General features: G+C 43.5%; 1 protein-coding gene, 1 non-coding gene and 1 pseudogene across 2 annotated transcripts in view; 1 reads left to right on the top strand and 2 right to left on the bottom strand.

Moving 5' to 3' along the window:
• Positions 1 to 23,110, top strand: part of LOC126236432 (lysosomal acid glucosylceramidase-like) — a 143,702-nt gene that overhangs the window by 99,382 nt on the left and 21,210 nt on the right. The window contains exons 8-9 of the mRNA XM_049945735.1: positions 7,548 to 7,630; positions 21,586 to 21,875. Of these exons, the coding sequence (XP_049801692.1) occupies positions 7,548 to 7,630; positions 21,586 to 21,875 (373 nt within the window). The remainder of the gene's footprint in view (positions 1 to 7,547; positions 7,631 to 21,585; positions 21,876 to 23,110) is intronic.
• Positions 11,845 to 11,919, bottom strand: Trnat-cgu (transfer RNA threonine (anticodon CGU)). Its single transcript has one exon. It is a non-coding gene; the product is annotated as a tRNA-Thr (tRNA).
• Positions 12,277 to 12,449, bottom strand: LOC126237706 (U2 spliceosomal RNA; annotated as a pseudogene).

Raw genomic sequence — 23,110 nt, 5'->3', positions numbered from 1 at the left:
ATCGAACATGCCGTGTCTTCAGTCATGAAGGAGATATCACGGCCTGTGTGCACTTTCCAGTAAGCCAACATGTCTCGAATGATCATTTGAAGCTCTGATCGCATTTTCACTTTACCATAAGAAGAATAGTCTTTACAGGACATTAACAACAAATCGCGGTACAACATAGCATCGTCAGTTGAACAGTCCACCGCCATTATGAGGCATAGAAAGCTAAAGGTCTGCCTTGTAGTGGTTACTCATAGTCAGCAACACCAGCTGGTAACCGCTACCCACAGATTACAGCCCACAAGTACCCGGAAGAGAATGCGACAGAACTGCACCTTTCCTTTGGAAGGAAACAACGAGAACGTAGACAGTACGTAACCATTTCCACGGTAACAGCATGGTCAATTTCGTCTGTTGGCATTCACTACGAACAACACTATAACTCTCCCTCCCCTCAACACCATGGTACAAAAGGAAGGTGGGCGAGAAAACATCTGGAATGAAACCTGGATCAATTTCATAGTTGAAGACGCGGGGTATCGTGACCAGTTCAGACGTATAGAGAGATAGACACAGTCTACGGCACTTTTTTATTTTGTTGTACAACCAGTTTCGAACTTTTTTTAATTCATCCTAAGGACAATTAATTATGGAGTACTAAGAAGCGCAGGTCGACATCTGACATCCACCTACACGGTGGATTTCTTTCTATACCTGGATCTCTTGAAGGTTGGTTCTCGTTTCCAACAGAGATTGCCTGGTGATACCCGTAAAAGAGTGCCGATGAGGCCAAGTATCATATCATGAGTCAGGCATAGAGCCCCATGGGTTCAGTATGGAGGTAGGTCAGTCATGTTTTGGACCCTTATCATAAACGCAAGTCAAACCTCTCTTACACCTGTCGAAACTAATTTGAGGTCTTAGCAATACCGCGACAGTATCCACCAACCTTTCGTCTAGCCCTACAGTCAACATTTTGGAGCTGGATTCAGGTCTTCAGCTCTGTAATATACGATGACACGCTCCGAACTCTGTGCTCTTGTTCGACCATGTAGAGGTAATCAGTAAAATGGAATGGCCTAGGACGTCTGCTGACAAAGCTCAGCTGATCGCCAGTTGGAAAAGGCACCACATCGTCGCAGGATCCCTCCTCTCGCGTAAGTTTTGATGAGTGAGTTTTCGAGTGAAGATATTTAAGGTATAAATTGCCGTATCTTTTGGTGGCATTGAACTAGAAGCTTGCAGTTCTTGTACTGATAAGAGACCATTGATCATAGTATTGATACGTCTACCTGTTCCGGAGGAAAAGGGGTCTAAACTGACAGCCAAATAGACAGTCAGTCTGATAAGAAATAACAAACAATATTTTTTTTCATAAGAAATTCATAATTTCCAGAAATTTTTTCCTGTACTTGTAGTGTGAAACCTTGCTTCTTGTCAAATTTCATGACTCTGCGTCCACGAGAAGCATCCTAATAGATTTTGGTGAGTGAGTTTTCGAGTATCATAAATATGTGACATAATTGGCCGTATCTTTTGACTGAAGTGACTTACAAGCATAAAATTTTTACAGTTTCATGGGAGCACAAGCCTTAATGTGTGACATAAATTTCAACTTTCCTGAGAAAAAAGTTTCTTAACTGTCGGGCATAGACAGATAGACGGACCACAAAGGGATCCTATAGGGGTTCCGTTTTCGCACATGGAAGCACTGAACCCTAGAAAAAGTGCGAGGAACTGGCGTTTCTAGACTAAGAGGGTCACTTCATTACGTATCAATGAACAACTTATGATAAGAAAGAGTGTTTGACTTGCTTAGGGTTTAGACGCTGATCACGATAACCATATTTGTTACCTGGACTACTTTCTGTGCTGCCATGAGCAGAATTAGGTGTACTCTGAATCTGTGGAGACAGGCATGGATCTCGCCGTTAGTGGTTCAGCTACTTTCTCAATTGTTAATCTTATCCAAGTGACATACCAAACAGTCTGACCATCTCATTTCAAAAGATGCACTTCCTCTTTGAATGCTGGAAATGTTGCGTTACTACTATTGTAACAATGTGTCAGTAATACGAATCACTCAAAAGGTCAAAGCTACTATTATTTATAACTGAAATACACAGTATTAATGAAATGATAATTAAATCGACCCCCCCCCCCCCCGTGAACCATGGACGTTGCCGTTGGTAGGGAGGCTTGCGTGCCTCAGCGATACAGATAGCCGTACCGTAGGTGCAACCACAACGGAGGGGTATCTGTTGAGAGGACAGACAAACGCGTGGTTCCTGAAGAGGGGCATATGCCTTTTCAGAAGTTGCAGGGGCAACAGTCTGGATGATTGACTGACCTGGTCTTGTAACACTAACCAAAACGGCCTTGCTGTGCTGGTACTGCGAACGGTTGAAAGCAAGGGGAAACTACAGCCGTAATTTTTCCCGAGGGCATGCAGCTTTACTGTATGGTTAATGATGATGGCGTCCTCTTGGGTAAAAGATTTCGGAGGTAAAATAGTCCCCCATTCAGATCTCCGGGCGGGGACTACTGAAGAGGACGTCGTTATCAGGAGAAAGAAAACTGGCGTTCTACGGATCGGAGCGTGGAATGTCAGGTCCCTTAATCGGGCAGGTAGGTTAGAAAATTTAAAAAGGGAAATGGATAGGTTAAAGTTAGATATAGTGGGAATTAGTGAAGTTCGGTGGCAGGAGGAACAAGACTTTTGGTCAGGCGAATACAGGGTTATAAATACAAAGTCAAATAGGGGTAATGCAGGACTAGGTTTAATAATGAATAAAAAAATAGGAATGCGGGTAAGCTACTACAAACAGCATAGTGAACGCATTATTGTGGCCAAGATAGACACGAAGCCCACGCCTACTACAGTAGTACAAGTTTATATGCCAACTAGCTCTGCAGATGACGAAGAAATTGAAGAAATGTATGATGAAATAAAAGAAATTATTCAGATAGTGAAGGGAGACGAAAATTTAATAGTCATGGGTGACTGGAATTCGGTAGAAGGTAAAGGGAGAGAAGGAAACGTAGTAGATGAATATGGAATGGGGGTAAGGAATGAAAGAGGAAGCTGCCTGGTAGAATTTTGCACGGAGCATAAATTAATCATAGCTAACACTTAGTTCAAGAATCACGAAAGAAGGTTGTATACATGGAAGAGGCCTGGAGATACTGGAAGGTTTCAGAGAAATTATATGATAGTAAGACAGAGATTTAGGAATCAGGTTTTAAATTGTAGGACATTTCCAGGGGCAGATGTGGACTCTGACCACAATCTATTGGTTACGAACTGTGGATTAAAACTGAAAAAACTGCAAAAAGGTGGGAATTTAAGGAGATGGGACCTGGATAAACTGACTAAAACAGAGGTTGTACAGTGTTTCAGGGAGAGAGTAAGAGAACAAATGGCAGGAATGGGGGAAAGAAATACAGTAGTATAAGAATGGGTAGCCTTGAGGGATGAAGCAGTGAAGGCAGCAGAGGATCAAGTAGGTAAAAAGACGAAGGCTAGTAGAAATCCTTGGGTAACAGAAGAAATATTGAATTTAATTGATGAAAGGAGAAAATATAAAAATGCAGTAAATGAAGCAGACAAAAAGGAATACAAACGTCTCAAAAATGAGATCGACAGGAAGTGCAAAATGGCTAAGCAAGGATGGCTAGACGATAAATTTAGGGATGTAGAGGCTTATCTCACTAGGGGTAAGATAGATACTGCCTACAGGAAAATTAAAGAGACCTTTGGAGAAAAGACAACCAACCACTTGTATGAATATCAAGTGCTCAGATGGGAACCCAATTCCAAGCAAAGAAGGGAAAGCAGAAAGGTGGAAGGAGTATATAGAGGGTCTATACAAGGGCGATGTACTTGAGGACGATATTATGGAATTGGAAGAGGATCTAGATGAAGATGAAATGGGAGATATGATACTGCGTGAAGAGTTCGACAGAGCACTGGAAGACCTGAGTCGAAACAACGCCCCCGGAGTAGACAACATTCCATTAGAACTACTGACGGCCTTGGGAGAGCCAGTCCTGACAAAACTCTACCATCTGGTGAGCAAGATGCATGAGACAGGCGAAATACCCTAATATTTCAAGAAGAATATAACAATCCCAATCCCAATGAAATCAGGTGTTGACAGATGTGAAAATTACCGAACTATCAGGTTAATAAGTCACGGCTGCAAAATACTAACGCGAATTCTTTACAGACGAATCGAAAAACTAGTAGAAGCCGACCTTGGGGAAGATCAGATTGAATTCCGTAGAAATATTGGAACACGTGAGGCAATACTGACCCTACGGCTTATCTTAGAAGCTAGATTAAGGAAAGGCAAACCTACGTTTCTAGCATTTGTAGACTTAGAGAAAGCTTTTGACAATGTTGACTGGAATACCCTCTTTCAAATTCTGAAGGTGGCAGGGGTAGAATACAGGGAGCGAAAGGCTATTTACAATTCGTACAAAAACCAGATGGCAGTTATAAGAGTCGAGGGACATGAAAGGGAAGCAGTGGTTGGGAAGGGAGTGAGACAGGGTTGTAGCCTATCCCCGATGTTATTCAATCTTTATATTGAGGAAGCAGTGAAGGAAACAAAAGAAAAACTCGGTGTAGGTATTAAAATCCATGGAGAAGAAATAAAAACTTTGAGGTTCGCCAATGACATTGTAATTCTGCCAGAGACAGCAAAGGACTTGGAAGAGCAGTTGAACGGAATGGATGGTGTCTTGAAGGGAGGATATAAGATGAACATCAACAAAAGCAAAACAAGGATAATGGAATGTAGTCGAATTAAGTCGGGTGATGTTGAGGGTATTAGATTAGGAAATGAGACACTTAAAGTAGTAGACGAGTTTTGCTATTTGGGAGCAAAATAACTGATGATGGTCGAAGTAGAGAGGATATGAAATGTAGACTGGCAATGGCAAGGAAAGCGTGTCTGAAGAAGAGAAATTTGTTAACATCGAGTATCGATTTAAGTGTCAGGAAGTCGTTTCTGAAAGTATTTGTATGGAGTGTAGCCATGTATGGAAGTGAAACATGGACGATAAACAGTTTAGTCAAGAAGAGAATAGAAGCTTTCGAAATGTGGTGCTACAGAAGAATGCTGAAGATTAGATGGGTAGATCACATAACTAATGAGGCGGTGTTGAGTAGGATTGGGGAGAAGAGAAGTTCGTGGCACAACTTGACTAGAAGAAGGGATCGGTTGGTAGGACATGTTCTGAGACATCAAGGGATCACCAATTTAGTATTGGAGGGCAGCGTGGATGGTAAAAATCGTAGAGGGAGACCAAGAGATGAATACACCAAGCAGATTCCGAAGGATGTAGGTTGCAGTAGGTACTGGGAAATGAAGAAGCTTGCACAGGATAGAGTAGCATGGAGAGCTGCATCAAACCAGTCTCAGGACTGAAGACCACAACAACAACAACAATTAAATCGACAGCCTAGCAGCAAACAGGCGTTGATATTCATTCTAGAGGAGCTGCACCGTCATCAATGGTATTTGTTGTACCTTCATATACACAGTATTAATGTTTCACAATTATATTTATTTTACATATTGTTGCGAGCTGACTTTAGACATTCGGGACCTTAGCCAGACAACTAAAGCCGGCTGTGCATTTCGTTTCTAATACGTATCTTCACCCAAGTAACGACCGTATATTCCATAAATACGTACATATGTTATTATTTTACTTTTCTCAGCCATTCTCACATCTAATTCGCCAGATGAAATTACTAGTTTTATACCTTCACTCTCTTATCTCAAGTAATTTAATAACATCCTTTTTTCATTCCTCATAGTTCGTAACAGTAATGTTTTCGCAACATGTATCAACACACTGACTACTTTGAGTGTATAATGTACACTATGTGATCAAAAGTATGCAGACATAACCAAATACATACGTTTTTCATATAAGGTGCATTCTGCTGCCACCTACTGCCAGATACTGCATATCAGCGACCTCAGTAGTCATTAGACATCGTGAGAGAGCAGAATGGGGCGCTCTGCGGAACTCACGGACTTCGAACGTGGTCAGATGATTCGGTGTCACTTGGGTCATACGTCTGTAAGCGACGTTTCCACACTCCTAAACATCCCTAGGTACACTGTTTCCGATGTGATAGTGAAGTGGAAACGTGAAGAGACACGTACAGCACTAAAACGTACAGGCCGACCTCGTCTGTTGACTGACAGAGACCGCCGACAGTGGAAGAGGGTCGTAATGGGTAATAGGCACACATCTATCCAGACCATCACACAGGAATTCCAAACTGCATCAGGATCCACGGCAAAAACTATGATAGACAGGCGGGAGGCGAGAAAACTTGGATTTCATGGTCGAGCGGATGCTCATAAACTACACATCACGCAGGTAAATGTATAACGACGCCTCGCTTGGTGTAAGGAGCGTAAACATTGGACAATTAAACAGTGGATAAAAGTTGTGTGGAGTGACGAATCACGGTACACAATGTAGCGATCCGATGGCAGGGTGTGGGTATGGCGAATGCCCGGTGAACGTCGTCTGCCAGAATGTATAGTGCCAAAAGTAAAATTCGCCTTGCACGCCTTGTTTTGCGTGGCACTATCACTGCAAAGGCCTACATTGATGTTTTAAGCACCTTCTTGCTTCCCTCTGTGGTAGAGCGATTCTGGGATGGCGATTGCCTCTTTTAACACGACCGAACACCTGTTCATAATGCACTGCCCTTGGTGGAGTGGTTACGCGACAATAAAATGCCTGGAATGGAACCGAATCCTATTGAATACCTTTGAGATGTTTTGGAACGCCGACTTCGTGCAAGGCTTCACCGACCGACATCGATACCTCCTCAGTGCAGCACTCCGTGAAGAATGGGCTACCATTTTCCGAAAAAACCTTCCAGCACCTGATTGAACGTATGCCTGCGAGAGTGTAAGCTGTCATCAAGGCTAAGGATGGGCCAACACCATATTGAATTACAGCATTACCGATGGAGGGTGCCACGATCTTGTAAGTCTTTTTCAGCCAAGTGTCCGGATACTTTTGATCATATAGTGTAAGTACAAAAAATCATTGATTTCAAAATGCTTAGGTACAATGTTTCGTTGTGAATCTAGCTATACGCTTTTAGTGCATAACATACGTAAACAACTTAAGTAGCACGAGAAAGATGACAAAAGTGAACACTAAATCAACTAAAAAGAAAAAAAAACCCGCGTTATTGTGTGAATGCAGTTTCGGTTCATTAGATGATCAGAATTACAATTCGCCAATTTGCTTATTCGTCAATTTCCAGAGTGGTAACCCAGTCATAATCGATATAGTCCGAGGCCTGTGTGTTACAGCCTCTTCATTTCTGAATCGTGTGTGTCTGTATTTCATGATTCAGAGAAGTCATACACTAGAAAAGTTTTCAGTTATATCATCAGGGTAATTTACGTCTAACAACACATTAATGATTACGTGACATTAAGGAAGCGCCAGTTGTGCCAGTTGTTTGCCATACAATTCACATCCGCCGACCACGTGCTTTTGTGTTGCAGGTCCGTTCTTAGGCACTGGGTACCCAGCAGTGAGGCTGGGAATGTGGGAGCGAGCAGAGAACTACACCAGCGACATCATACAGGTAACTCACGCAGTCTGAGCGCGTTACACTCCTACATGTGCAGTGTAAGAAAGTACCATCCACCTAGCAAGCGAGGTATGAAAAATGTTTGCAGCAGCTCTGATACCATGTTAAAGAGTGATATTAGGTACATAGGCCCTAAACTTTCAAAAGTTACAGAAAAGAATAGGCTAAAATATTTTACGCAACATATAAATCAGTAGGAAAACGGTACTGATTTGTTTTCTAGGACGTCGTGGCCACAGAGAAATACCTACTGGTCAAGCACTGAGGAAAGACTTGGCTGTGGCCTTATTACTAAAGCAACCACCATGGGATTCGCCTGAAACACGGAAAAATAAGTGTAAATTGTTTGTTATGTAGATACTGTCGAGTTCTTCTTCTGCTTTTTTAGGTGGTAATGTTAATGAATTTCAGTCCCTGTAGTAAGGCCTGAGATATGACTTCATTCGCTCATACTTTTAGTCGCCACACACATATTTAAGCACATCAGTGTTTCACTATGTAATTCTGTGGTATCTGCTGGGTGGTTTGTTTCTGCCTTCTCATCCAGAAGTGCCATCCCTTTGCCTTTAGCGGCCGCTATACCGGCGGTAGTCTCCATACCTTTACTTCTCCTCAACTAAACGCAGCGCCTGGACACGTCACCAACGCAGTATTTGATATCAGCAGCAATTTCAGTGACTGTGTTTCACTATGTGTCCAGTGCTCTTTGTGTGAGAGACATACAAGAATAAACTGACTTTAGTGCATTCTGACTAACCTTATTTAACACAGCAATACTGGGACAAAGCCAGTTCTGGCGCGTTTTGTTTGTGCTGATTGCATATGTTCAGAGGCAAGCATACATTCAGGGTTAAATTATACCCCTCTCTGTAACCTATTGTTGTGCTGATTGATTTATGACCCCTTGGGGGTTGATTTCTGACCCCCTGAAGATAATCCATTCTTCTGAGAAACCACTTCCCTCCCCCTTCCCTAGCTCTCTGAGAAATCCTCAACCCCACCCTCCCCTTCAGCAATACGAGCACATTTTGATAGCAAATTAACTGACTAATTAATTAAATTGATCTCTTAATTACCCCTCTGGAAAATCCCTCTGCCCTCCCCTCTCCTCCCCTAATTTCCCTCCCCTCCCTCATCTGGAAACTGGTGGGAAAAAGACAGTCTGTACTGGAGGGGAAGAACCTCACAACATGACATTCAAATCGATATCAATAATACATTGTTCAATTCAATTTGCTTATTACTTATTTAATCAGTTTCAGGGGACAGGGCTCCCCACTTGGGTAGAGCTCACGCCTGCACCCTCCACCCCCACTTCCCATGATGTAATAACTGCAAACACCTAGGAATGGAATGAAGTGCGATATTAGCCGCAGTGTTGGGTCACCCACCTGTGTGTCTGTCGTCCAGGAGCTGATTACGATGGTCACCTCTGTTTGTGTAGGGAGAAATAGAAATATCATTGAAAGTCTCACTGAGATGAAAAAAATCCTGGTTACTGCTCCAACTTACGAATCAAATCCTGGTACCCTCGCCCTCGCTTCCTCACACCCGGTGGCATGTCATTGATATCAAATTGATTGACTGATTAATTAAATTTATCATGAGAGTCCCTCTGGATGGTGACTAATTTTTTTATGCAGTGGGTAGTAACTGCCATCAAATAGCTGAAGATTTTCAACGCTAAACATAGTGTCTGTTAGTTGCCTTATCAAGCTGGTGGCATTAAGTCACTTAGAATCCTGGTATACTGCTCCCAAACTAATCCTACTGAGACCTGTCTTTGGGGGGCGGGGGGCTGTAGGATGTTTCACACTCTTATCCACACTTCCAGCCCCATCCCTGCCACTGCCACTGTCCTGTATCTCTTCCTCGCGAAAATCAAATGGATTCAAATGCAATATAGCGAAGACTACTCTGATGAAAGGGAGGTCGAGACGTAAGCTATGTACTGCTCCTTGTTGGTATTGTGGTCACACATATTACAATCCCTCATATGTGTCCCGTGAAGTGCCTGAAATGAGAAAATTAGGGGCTAATATGAAGATTTTTATCGAGATACAATCAGTAGAAGTTCCGTCTTTTTGTTTCCTGTTTAAATACGAGACAACATTCTTCCATGAGTTTTGTGTGCCTATAAATGGGTAGAGGGACATGTTAATAGGTAGTCTAAATTTCCATCTATCTATATGCTTACTTTGCAAGCCATTGTGTGGTGTGTGGCGGTGGTGTCCTGTACCACTACTAGTCATTCCCTTTCCTGTTCCACTCGCAAATACAGCGATCGAGAAAGGACTGACCATATCCCTCCATATGAGTGCTAATTTCCCATATCTTATCTTCTTGGTCCTTAAGCGAAATCAATGTTGGCGGCAGCGGAATCCTTCTGCAGACAGCTTCAAATGTCGATTCTTTAAGTTTTCTCGATAGTGTTCCTCAAGAAGAACATTATCTTCCCCCTAGCGAATCTCGTTTGAGTTCTCGAAGCATCCAGCCAGTAATTTGGCGGGAGCCAATAGGCATGCTTCTACAGAGCTACATTCTGAGGGAAATCCAAGTCTGCAGGCTCATACACGTTTAGTGGTGGCGGCAGTAGCTGCTTGAACATGAAGGTTGTTGACCGTGGCAGACGGGGCTGGAGGCATTGTGAGGGTGGAGAAAGTAAACGTCCTACTGCCCCCCCCCCCTCCTCCCATAGACCAACAGGTCTCAACAGGATTAGTTTGGGAGCAATACACTAGAATTCTAAGTGACCTACTTTCACCATCTAGGTAAGGCAACTAACAGACACAACATGATTAGCGTTGGATATCTTCAGCTATTTGACGATGGTTACCCCCAATTTTCGTATCAGAAGAAGTGACAGCCTAGCTTATGGGAAGCCCTCAGGGACGTCACAGAAGAGTCTGTAAAGGTTACCTGGCGAGTGTAATCCGACTGCATGAAAAAAATACTCACTGTGCAGAGGGACTCTCGTTAATTAATTAGTCAATCAGTTTGATATAAAGGACGTGCCGCTGGGAGAGTGCAGGCTAGAGCAAGAGTACCAGGATATGAGTGGTGATCAGGTGTTTTTTCGTTGCAGTGAGATCTTTTCACGAAACTTCAATTTCCCACTTACACAGGGAGAGATGACCATTGTAATCAGCTATATTACCAAATTTATAAAGTGGTACAAAGTACAGGGTGATTCAAAAAGAATACCACAACTTTAAAAATGTGTATTTAATGAAAGAAACATAATATAACCTTCTGTTATACATCATTACAAAGAGTATTTAAAAAGGTTTTTTTTCACTCAAAAACAAGTTCAGAGATGTTCAATATGGCCCCCTCCAGACACACGAGCAATATCAACCCGATACTCCAACTCGTTCCACACTCTCTGTAGCATATCAGGCGTAACAGTTTGGAAAGCTGCTGTTATTTCTCGTTTCAAATCATCAATGGTGGCTGGGAGAGGTGGCCGAAACACCATATCCTTAACATACCCACATAAGAAAAAATCGCAGGGGGTAAGATCAGGGCTTCTTGGAGGCCAGTGATGAAGTGCTCTGTCATGGGCTGCCTGGCGGCCGATCCATCGCCTCGGGTAGTTGACGTTCAGGTTTCATAACTAACCTTTTTCGTAGGACTCTCCATACAGTTGATTGTGGAATTTGCAGCTCTCTGCTAGCTCTGCGAGTCGATTTTCCTGGGCTGCGAACAAATGCTTGCTGGATGCGTGCTACATTTTCATCACTCGTTCTCGGCCGTCCAGAACTTTTCCCTTTGCACAAACACCCATTCTCTGTAAACTGTTTATACCAACGTTTAATACACCACCTATCAGGAGGTTTAACACCATACTTCGTTCGAAATGCACGCTGAACAACTGTCGTCGATTCACTTCTGCCGTACTCAATAACACAAAAAGCTTTCTGTTGAGCGGTCGCCATCTTAGCATCAACTGACGCTGACGCCTAGTCAACAGCGCCTCAAGCGAACAAATGTACAACTAAATGAAACTTTATAGCTCCCTTAATTCGCCGACAGATAGTGCTTAGCTCTGCCTTTTGTCGTTGCAGAGTTTTAAATTCCTAAAGTTGTGGTATTCTTTTTGAATCACCCTGCATTAACCTGATATGTACAATGAAATTAGAATTATACTAATACCGTCAGCTGCGCACGGGCGTTGATATAGATCAACGGGGACAGGAGAAAATGTGTGCCTCGACCGGGACTCGAACCCGGGATCTCCTGCTTACGTGGCAGACGTTCTATCCATCTGAGCCACCGAGGGCACAGGTGATATTGCAACTGCAGGGACTATTTCGCGCACGCCTCCCGCGAGACTCACATTCTCATCCTGTTTGTCCACACACTACATTCGTAGTATCCCACCCCAACACACTCATTACTCGTGGAAGACATTCTTCCAAGTCCTGTACGAGTTCGGGGAATGTGTGTGCATGCGCACAGAAGCAGAAGTTCATGGCCGGTATCGCCAGAACTATATACTTATATGGATATGGTGTCTGTTCTTTCGGACATCTCCAAAAGAACAGACACCATATCCATATAAGTATATGATATATACAATTCCCGTGTGCTGCTGCCTTAAAAGTCTTCTTAGGTGATGAGGCATTTGGATACTTTAAGATAGTTTGAATGTGAGGGGGCATTCTGTGACAGAAATAGAACACGCTCTTAGCACTGCATCATGGGTCAAAAATTACTTCAATATCCTAGTCCTGTGATGCAGGACGTAACAGATATTAAAATGACAAGAAAAGATTCTTTTTTACCTGATGAGAGAATACTTAGATGAAATATAACCTATGCCATTCTGATGTGCAGGATTTTCACAAGTAACGATACTTTAGCTATGTGAAAATGCGTGTATGTTCTGACTGCATCTGTCATCGAAAATAAGTCATATACAGGGTGGGTCACCTAACGTTACCGCTGGATATATTTCGTAAACCACATCAAATACTGACAACCGATTCCACAGACCGAACGTAAGGAGAGGGGCTAGTGTAATTGTTTAATACAAACCATACACAAATGCACGGAAGTATGTTTTTTAACACAAACCTACGTTTTTTAAAATGGAACCACGTTAGTTTTGTTAGCACATCTGAACATATAAACAAATACGTAATCAGTGCCGTTTGTTGCATTGTAAAATGTTAATTACATCCAGAGATATTGTAACCTAAAGTTGACGCTTGAAACCACCGACGTTCAGTTGCGTGTTGTAACAAACACGGGCCACGGTCGGCGAGCAGCATCTGCAGGGACATGTTTACGGTGACGACCGTGTTTACGAGTGTGGCTGTAGTGCACAGTTGTGGTTTGGTCTAGCTGTCGCAGTGTCCGCATGTAGCGCTTGCTGCTATTGTTATTCTTCATTCGTCTCCGCACGCAGACCAACTGTAGTACACCGTGTTACCAGACGTCTGTGATAGTGTAGTGTTGTAGGAACTGTGACCATGGTGTATTCGAACTCTGAAAAGGCGGAGATGATACTCATCTATGGCGACGAAATGCAGCTGAAGCCTGCAGGGTGTATGCAGAACGGTACCCGGACAGAGAGCACCCAACGTGCCGCACATTGCAAAACATCTACTGTATGCAACAGGTATGGTCGTAGCACGCAAACGGGTCCGTAACAGGCCCGTCACAGGAGAAGCGGGTGCAGTTGGTGTGTTAGCTGCTGTTGCCATGAACCCACACATGAGTACACGGGACATTGCGAGAGCAGATGGACTGAGTCAAAGTAGTGTCATGCGCATACTCCATCGTCACCGCTTTCACCCGTTTCATGTGTCGTTACATCAGCAATTACAAGGTGATGACTTTAATCATCGAGTGCAATTCTGTCAATGGGCATTAACAGAGAATGCGTTGCAGTTCTACCTGTTTACCGATGAAGCGGGTTTCACAAACCACGGGGCAGTGAATCTACGGAACATGCATTACTGGTCCGTGGACACTCCTCGCTGGCTCAGACAGGTAGTGCGACAGCGACCGTGGACTGTAAATGTATGGTGCGGAATCATTGGCGACTACCTCGTTGGTCCTCACTTCATTGCAGGGGCCCAAACAGCTGCAACATACATCGCGTTTCTACAGAATGATCTGCCAACGTTGCTCGAAAATGTCCCGCTGGAAACGCGTTGACGTATGCGGTATCAGTATGATGGTGCACCTGCACATTCCGCAATTAACACTAGGCTGATCCTTGACAGGATGTTCGACGGGCGTTTTGTAGGACGTGGAGGACGCATAAATTGGCCAGCCCGTTCTCCTGATCTTACACCTCTGGACTTCTTTCTGTGGGGTACGTTAAAGGAGAATGTGTACCGTGATGTGCCTACAACCCCAGAGGATATGAAACAACGTATTGTGGCAGCCTGCGGCGACATTACACCAGATGTACTGCGGCGTGTACGACATTCATTACGCCACAGATTGCAATTGTGTGCAGCAAATGATGGCCACCATATTGAACATCTATTGGCCTGACATGTCGGGACACACCCTATTCCACTCCGTAGTTGAAAACGGAAACCACGTGTGTACGTGTACCTCACCCCTCATGGTAATGTACATGTGCGTCAGTGAAAAAGACCAATAAAAAGGTGTTAGCATGTGGACGTAATGTGCTGTTCCAATCTCTTCTGTACCTAAGGTCCATCACCGTTCCCTTTGGATCCCTACGTAATTCGGTGCTCTCCGATACACACGATCGAACAGCGGAGGAGTGGTACTGAAGCGTCAACTTTAGGTTACAATATCTCTGGATGTAATTAACATTTTACAATGCAACAAACGGCACTGATTACGTATTTGTTTATATGTTCAGATGTGCTAACAAAACTAACGGGGTTCCATTTAAAAAAACATAGGTTTGTGTTAAAAACATACGTCCGTGCTTTTTTTTAATGGTTTGTATTAACCAATTACACTAGCCCCTCTCCTCACGTTCGGTCTGTGGAATCGATTCGTCAGTATTTGTTGTGGTTTACGAAATATATCCAGCGGTAATGTTAGGTGACTCACCTTGTATAAGTGAGGAATCTACATTTCCAATGAGGTGAGGTGTATGGACAACAAAATTCCCATTTCTGGTTGGGTAAAGTGGATATTTTAAACTGGGTAGACTCTATGTCGGGTGTGAAATTGCAATTAGAACTATATTTCCAAGCCACACCTGCTTGTCTCAGAGTGTGATGCAGCCAGTGGCATGAGTGGACACAAGGCTTTGGCTGACCGGAAACTGTGGCTTAGTTCATGTGACCAGTTGGTACAAAGAATGCTCAGACCTGTCAGCTCTTGCCCGCAGGCCTGGTGATGGCAGTCACGATTCCCCCTGGATGCCTGAATAGCAAAGTAACAAGTATGCTGGCTGAGCCGTGACAGAAGCAAACGTGTGTGTGCATGAGAAGATTCAGTATGGTGAGTGTTTGCACTTAACTATTGTTCCTCCATCTAAAATTATCAGTTGACTGCCATGCAGTCACAGTGACAGTGTCTTCAGCTTCTGAGCGTCTGGTACAGCTGGAGATGTTCACATAACTGATGGCGTGGCCAATGCAGGTGGTTGTCTCTAGTCTTCTTCTGGCTTGCATGGCTGTGGCTCCCTCGCAGTCAGCAGATGGCGCACTTTACTATCATGAGTGCATGTGGTGGGAAGTTTTTTTGCCAGATATTTTCAGCAAAAGGTGTAAACATTGTGATGGAGGAGGGTCCTTGTGTTCCCAAACATCAGTACATACAAAACCTTGGATACATTTAGCGCTACGATTTACTTATGGCACTAATTTAATTACTTTACTTGCAAAATGTTTGTGTTTAGTTGTTAAACGTTGAAAATATATTTGATTGCATAGAAGAATGACTGTAAGGTGGTGGTGAGTGTTTTAAATGATCTGTTTGATTCCTGTCAATTTTTAAAAAGTTAGTTTGATAGGGGGGGGGGGGGGGTGCAAATGGGCTATTCCTCGCCATTTTTGATATCGCAGTAGCGCCAGCTCTCCATTTGTCCCCGTTCTAGCCAATAAGAACACGGTATTCTGCGTGTTTGGACATGTTGGTTCATGCATGTGTACACACAAACAGGAAATAGCCACTTGAGAGAGACAGAGACAGGAATTGAGTCTGCAATTTCCCGATCAAAGGAATGCTGCCACCTGATGATTTGTTTGGGGGCTTCGAGATCAAATGGCGGTCTGTTGGGCGGGTAGGCATATCCCCTTGGTCTACAGGTTTGAGGCGCAAACGTTACAACAGGAAGTAGCCACTTGAGGGAGAGTATTGAATATCAGTGGACACCGACTTCTGGTCCGTGGTCAGTAGTCTTTAGTATCGTGATCTGTAATTAGAGCATTGAGCGGTTTTCAACCTCTGTGGTGTGCTGATACGCCCTTCCTGGTGCAGCGGCGCCCTGATGACAGACACACACGTGAGTGATCCAAAATGGTGGCTAAAGTATCACACTTGTTTCTATTTATCGGTGATTGGAGGTATTACATCATGGAAGCGGAGGCAGAGGGTGCAGACATGAGCTCTGCCCATGGGGGAGAGCCTTTTCTTCCTAAAACTGATTAAATAAAGAATATTCAAATTGAATTGAACAATAAATTATTGACATTGATTTGAATTTTATGTCGTGAGATCCTTCCTCTCCAGCACAGACTGAATGTTCTTCCTGACAATTTCCAGATGGGGAGGAGAGGGGAGAAGTGGGTAGGGGGCCGTGGGGAGGGTTGGGGAATTTTCCAGAGGGGGAGGGGGTATTTAAATGATCAATTTAATTAATTAGCCAATTAATTTGATATCAAAAGTGTGCTCTTATCAGCAAGGACGAGAGTGGGATTGAGGATTTCCCTGATATGTGGGGGAGGGGGAGGGTTATGGGTTTCTCAGAAAGAGTCATAAATCAGTTATCATAATAGTCTATTAAGGGGAGGGTTGTAATTTGCCTCTGAATGTATGTTTACTCCTGAATGTATGCAACTCACACAAACAAAATGCATCAGAACTGGCTTTGTCCCAACAGTTACTGTATCTGCGTGTTCTGTTTACAGCACTGTAATGTTTGAGATAATTGCCACCATTAAGGTGTGCAATGGAGAGTAGGTTGAGATAGAATCTGTGAACAGTTCGGGTGGACAGTAGTGTATCGCATGTGTTACATTGCTACAATGAGTGCTATTATTAGTGATCTGGGTTATTCACAATGAGCAACACAAATATTGATCAACAGGAATAAAGAAGCAAATAATTATCAACTTCTTATATCGCTTCAGAATCGAATGAGATGAGTTATTAAGCAGCTTTGTAACGAGAGATGGAACATTTATTGATCTGAAAATGAATAGAAGAGTTGGTTGTTGGAATTATGTCACAAAATGTTGTCATTAGAATAAATGAATACATAAATAAGTATTCCAAACTGAAGAGCAATATTCAAGTAAGAATAAGACATACAAGAGAACTTGAATGAGAGTTGGAAGCTAAGAGAAGAGGAAGTAAAGCTGTGAGAAGGGCTAGCTAGTCGTATTTGAACAGCTCTGTCAGTAGAGCACTTTCCCACCAAAGGCAAAGGTCCCAGGATCGAACGCTGGTCTGGCATACAATTTTAATCTGGCAGAAAGCTGCAATAAATAAGTATCTAAATACTGTGCAGAAAAAGCGAAGAAAAGTAATCTTTGGGATTAAAAGCATGTGGCTTTCATGCATCTTGTAGAAAAGGGACTGATTTGGGCGTAATGAATGACCACTCTGAAGGAACCTTAGGCACGTTCTCCCTTAGTTCATTTATTCAAATCCTGGAACTTTTGCATGACAGTGCTAGACCCAGATTGCCCAAGAAACTGCTAAGACTGCGAAACTGAAACAGTTTGCCTAACCTGCCATCTATTCCCTGTCCAGTACCATCGGAAAATAACATAATACTATCCCTACAGTTCTGAGATACGAAGTCATTACTGCAAATCGTGTATAATCGATAAATTGCGTTACTTTTGATTGTTTATTCTGTAAAATAAGAACTGTTTACTACTGTTTATGACCCTACAAATATCATTTTTACTTTATATTTGCTCAACGTTTAGATTTTTACATTATCCAATCTGACTGCAAAAGGAAATGTCTACGAAAGAATATGCCACAAGCAATATCTATTCTTCAGTACTGAACACCATAGTTTTTATGTTAAAGTGTGTCTTGATCTTTCTTCTATACTTGAAGGTATGGCTTCCAGAGCATACCAATAATTTGCTTTACTTTACACGCATCAAAACCGCGAACTGTGGCTGACTGCGTGCACCATACGGTAGCGTCGTCGTAAATTTTAATTGCACTAATTTTTGTGGGAAGATGATTAAATTAAGGAAGAAACCATCGGTTAGCCTTTTTAGGAGTTGTAAATTACTGTTCTGCTTCTGTGCACCATTAACATACAAAACTTGTACCGATTGCACAACCTTGATCAATCACATTAAACACTTCGTTGAACACTGAAGTAATGTCCATACTTCTACATTATTTTAGTTGCAGTACTCTTGTATTTCTCTCTCCCTTGACATACTATGCTAGTTATTAATTTTATCAATTCTTTGCACATATTTCACGACACACAAATAAGACTCTGTCCTCTCACTACTACAATCCTACTCACACTGACATAGGCTTCCTTCAGCAGGGTGCCTCTGCCTGTGGTTCACTCCATCATCACACGGCAGCACACAGCAACTGACAGCAACAAAACGTGTGCCTTTCATGTGATCGTCAGAGGAGCACACTACTCATCTGACCAATTACTGTTCTTTATGGTATTTTTGTAATGAAACAGCTACATGAAAGGGGCGTTGAGTTCATGGGCAAATTCTGGTATTCACGTATAACGATTTTTAATCATCTGTGGATTAACAGAAATGTGAGGTGACTTAAGGTGTTTGAGGATAAGGTAACTGTACAATCTATGGGAACATCATTATTGTCACCGCTTTGAGGATGTGGAGCCTGTTCCCTAGCAATAGGAACAGAGGCAGTTATTCTTATCACATAAACATTAACACCTTTATACGTAGGCTGAAAGACGGAGATTATACTGAAAAGATACCATTAGTTTATGAAGCTGTGTGCTGTCTCCATTGATTCCATTTGCCTTTTTTTTAAAAAAATAGAAGAGGAATAAAATTAAGTGTTATCCTCGCAGATAAAGAAAAAGAGCTGTTTTTTGTGTCTCAAAAATAACTGATAAATTTCAGATCAGTTGAATTCAAGGCACCGGGCCACAGGTCACACTTGTCTACAATAAGGGCACCAGAAGTGATACAGGAAACTACTGTAGAATATCACTAACGTCCACTTGTTGAAATTTAGAACATATTTTGAACTCAAATGTGATGACTCCCTCCATGCCAATAAACATGGATTCTTGAGACATCAGTCACGTGAAACCCAATTCTTTTTGATCAAGGCAAAAATATAGATGCAATATTTCGCGACTTCCAAAAAAACATTTGACTCAGTACTACATCAACGCTTATTAATAAAATTTGACTCTGTGGGGTATCATATGAAATGTTTTGCTGGATTGAGACCTTATTGGCACAGGGGACGCCACCTATTACCTAGGATAAAAAGTCTTTGACAGATATAGGGATAACTTCAGGCATGTCATCAGGAAATTCTGTTGCTGTTCATGTTGCATATTAAAGACCTGGCAGACAACATTAATCTTTAACCTCAGTCTTCTTGTAGATGATGCAGTGGCCTGTAATGAAGCCCTACTTGTATCTGAAAAAAGTTGTCAGACCCTTGTAAAATTCCTGAATGGTTCAAGGTTTGGCAACTTTCTTTGAATGTTCACAAAAGTAAAACTGTGCACTTCGCAAAACGAAAAAAATCTTGGTGTTTATGATTACAAAATCAATGAGTCACAATTATAATCATTCAACTGATACAAATACCTGGGTGTGCAAATCTGTGGGGATATGAAATGCAATGACCACACAAGATCAGTCATAGGAAAAGCAAGCGGTACACTTCAGTTTACTTGTAGACCAGACCAGTGGGAAATTGCAGTCAGCTGTTTGTGACTTTCAGGTTGTATGATGATGGTCCATGAAACTGTTTTGTTCTTGATGTTTCGTTCAGGGCTAGTCCTGGATCCCCAGAGGTGCTCCTGATTCTACTGTGACTTGCAATCGGGCGAAAAACCTAAGCAGAATCAGGAGTACCTCTGACGATGTCACCGCAGCTCTGGACAAAATGCTGGGGACAAAACAGTTTCGTGGATCATGACTACTCAAACGGGAAGTGATCAGCAACTAAGAAAGTCAATCATGAACGCCTTCTTTTGTGGCCAAGATGCAAAGGAGAATGCTTGAAAAATACACTACTGGCCATTTTAATTGCTACACCACGAAGATTACGTGCTACAGACGCGAAATTTAACCGACAGGAAGAAGATACTGTGATATGCAAATGATAAGCTTTACAGAGCATTCACACAAGGTTGGCGCCGGTGGCGACACCTACAACCTGCTGACGTGAGGAAAATTTCCAACGGATTTCTCATACACAAACAATAGTTGACCGGCTTTGCCTGGTGAAACGTTGTTGTAATGCCTCGTGTAAGGAGAAGAAATGCGTACCATCACGTTTCCGACTTTGATAAACGTCGGATTGTAGTCTATCGCGATTGCGGTTTATCGTATCGCGACATTGCTGCTCGCATTGGTCGAGATCCAATGACTGTCCGCAGAATATGGAATCGGTGGGTTCAGGAGGGTAATACTGAACGCCGTGCTGGATCCCAACGGCCTCGTATCACTAGCAGTCGAGATGACAGGCATCTTATCCGCATGGCTGTAACTGATCGTGCAACCACGTCTCGATCCCTGAGTCAACAGATGGCGACGTTTGCAAGATAACAACCATCTGCACGAACAGTTCGACGACGTGAAGCATGGACTATCAGCTCGGAGACCATGGCTGCGGTTACCCTTGACGCTGCATCACAGACAGGAGCGCCTGCGATGGTGTACTCAAAGACGAACCCGAGTGCACGAATGGCAAAACGTCATTTTTTTCGGATGAAACAGGTTTCTATTTACAGCTTCATGATGGTCGCATCCGTGTTTGGCGACTTCGCGGTGAACGCACATAGGAAGCGTGTATTCGTCATCGCCATACTGGCGCAACACCCGGCGTGATGGTATGGGGTGCCATTGGTTACACGTCTCGTTCACCTCTTGTTCGCATTGACGGCACTTTGAACAGTGGACGCTACATTTCAGATGTGTTACGACCCGTGGCTCTACCCTTCATTCGATCCCTGCGAAACCCTACATTTCAGCAGGATAATGCACGACCGCATCTTACAAGTCCTGTACGGGTCTTTCTGGATACAGAAAATGTTCGACTGCTGCCCTGGCCAGCACATTCTGCAGATCTCTCACCAACTGAAAATGTCTAGTCAATGGGGGCCGAGCAACTGGCTCATCACAAAACGCTAGTCACTACTCTTGATGAACTGTGGTATCGTGTTGAAGCTGCATGGGCAGCTGTACTTGTACACGCCATCCAAGCTCTGTTTGACTCAATGCCCAGGCGTATCAAGGCCGTTATTGCTGCCAGAAGCGGTTGTTCTGGGTACTGATTTCTCAGGATCTATGCACCCAAATTGCGTGAAAACGTAATCACATGTCAGTTCTAGAATAATATATTTGTCCAATGAATATCCGTTTATCATCTGCATTTCTTCTCGGTGTAACTATTTTAATGGCTAGTAGTGTACTAATGTTACCTGTTCTAGAATATTGCTTTGTGGGACTTATCCTACTTTGCCTTCACTTTCCTGAGAGCTGTACTGCCCTACCGCGAGTACGAGACTAAGTGATCGTGTTTGGCCTCCCTTGTTGAGATGCGTTCTGTGTGCTGCACAGGCGACGAAGCACTGGACGTCTGGGTGGGAGGACTGGAACATGGTGGTGAACACTGAGGGCGGCCCCAGCTGGATCGGCAACCCCGCGGACGCGTCCATCGTGTCAAATTCGACGGCGGACGAGTTCTACAAGCAGCCCATGTACTACGCCATCGCGCACTTCTCGCGCTTCGTGCCGCGCGGATCCCGGCGTGTCAGCCTCCAGATGGACGCCGACGCCAACTCCACCGACGTCGAGAGCGTCGCCTTCCTCACGCCTCAGGACGACGTCGTCGTCGTCCTGCAGAACAAGTAAGTCGGAGCCCTCTCCGCAACCTGAGGTCGAGTTGTCAAGTCCATACAGTTTCCCACTAGTCTGGCTGTGCTTCTTTACTCTCCAACATGTGGCACGTACGTCTGTCGAACTGAGTTGCGGAACTGTTGTCGTTTGATCGCCCCTTATTTTATAACCTCATTTACGCGAGTGTACAGAATAGTTGTTGGTTGAAAAAATGGTTCAAATGGCTCTGAGCACTATGGGACTTAACATCTGAGGTCATCAGTACCCTAGAACTTAGAACTACTTAAACTTAACTAACCTAAGGACATCACACACATCCATGACCGAGGCAGGATTCGAACCTGCGGTTGCGCGGGATAGCCGTTCGGTCTTGGGCGCCTTGCCAGGGCTCGCGCAGCTACCCACGTCGGAGGTTCGAGTCCTCCCTCGGGCTTGGGTGTGTGTGGTGTCGTTAGCGTAAGTTAGTTGAAGTTAGATTAAGTAATGTGTAAGCCTAGGGACCGATGACCTTAGCAACCATAGGAACTTGCCACAACTTATTAAAATTACTATCGAACCTGCGACCGTAGCGGTGCCGTGGTTCCAGATTGAAGCGCCTTGAACCGCTCGGCCACACCGGCCGGCAGTTGATTGATTTTTAGATAAACTAACATGGCACATCTGCTTCCTGTGCTATGAGTAGGCCTGTCTTCCAAATTAACATGATTCTCTTCACATCACGATGTAAGAGTCACTGATTCGTGGATGGGGAATTGCAAAGTAGTAACAATTTCCGCATGTTGCAGCACTGTTGGAGGGTCTAAAATATAAATGCGAACGTTCGTTTTCCTCTCGGCCAAACCTAAAAATCTGAGCCTTTGCCAGACAAACAGACCCAGATGATCATAGCACTGTTACCAAACTTAACCTCACAGACTCACGGAGTCACGTTACACCACAAAACCACATCCTTCTCAGCACAGATCAATTATGGTGTTGGTTACTTTAGTTGTGGCGATGTTGTGATTCTATCCTGAGTTCTGTATCTTCTGGTCAGCAACAAGGTCACAAAAATCAATTCCTACAGCCTATCAGTAGAGGGGTCATAATCACTGATGGCAGCATTCCTGAAACTGATGACATCGGCATCTGTTCTTTTTCCGCATTAACTGACACCAGTATCTGACTGTCGGTCAATATCATTATTTCCAGAATTGTCCCATCACCCATCGCCCTGAAGCCAATGATGTCACGCGTTTTTTAAAAA

Source organism: Schistocerca nitens, chromosome 2 (assembly GCF_023898315.1).
Source record: "Schistocerca nitens isolate TAMUIC-IGC-003100 chromosome 2, iqSchNite1.1, whole genome shotgun sequence".
NCBI classification, from domain to species: Eukaryota; Metazoa; Arthropoda; class Insecta; order Orthoptera; family Acrididae; genus Schistocerca; species Schistocerca nitens.
Note: the sequence above shows the minus strand (reverse complement) of the source record. Positions and strands in the feature narration are given on the sequence as shown.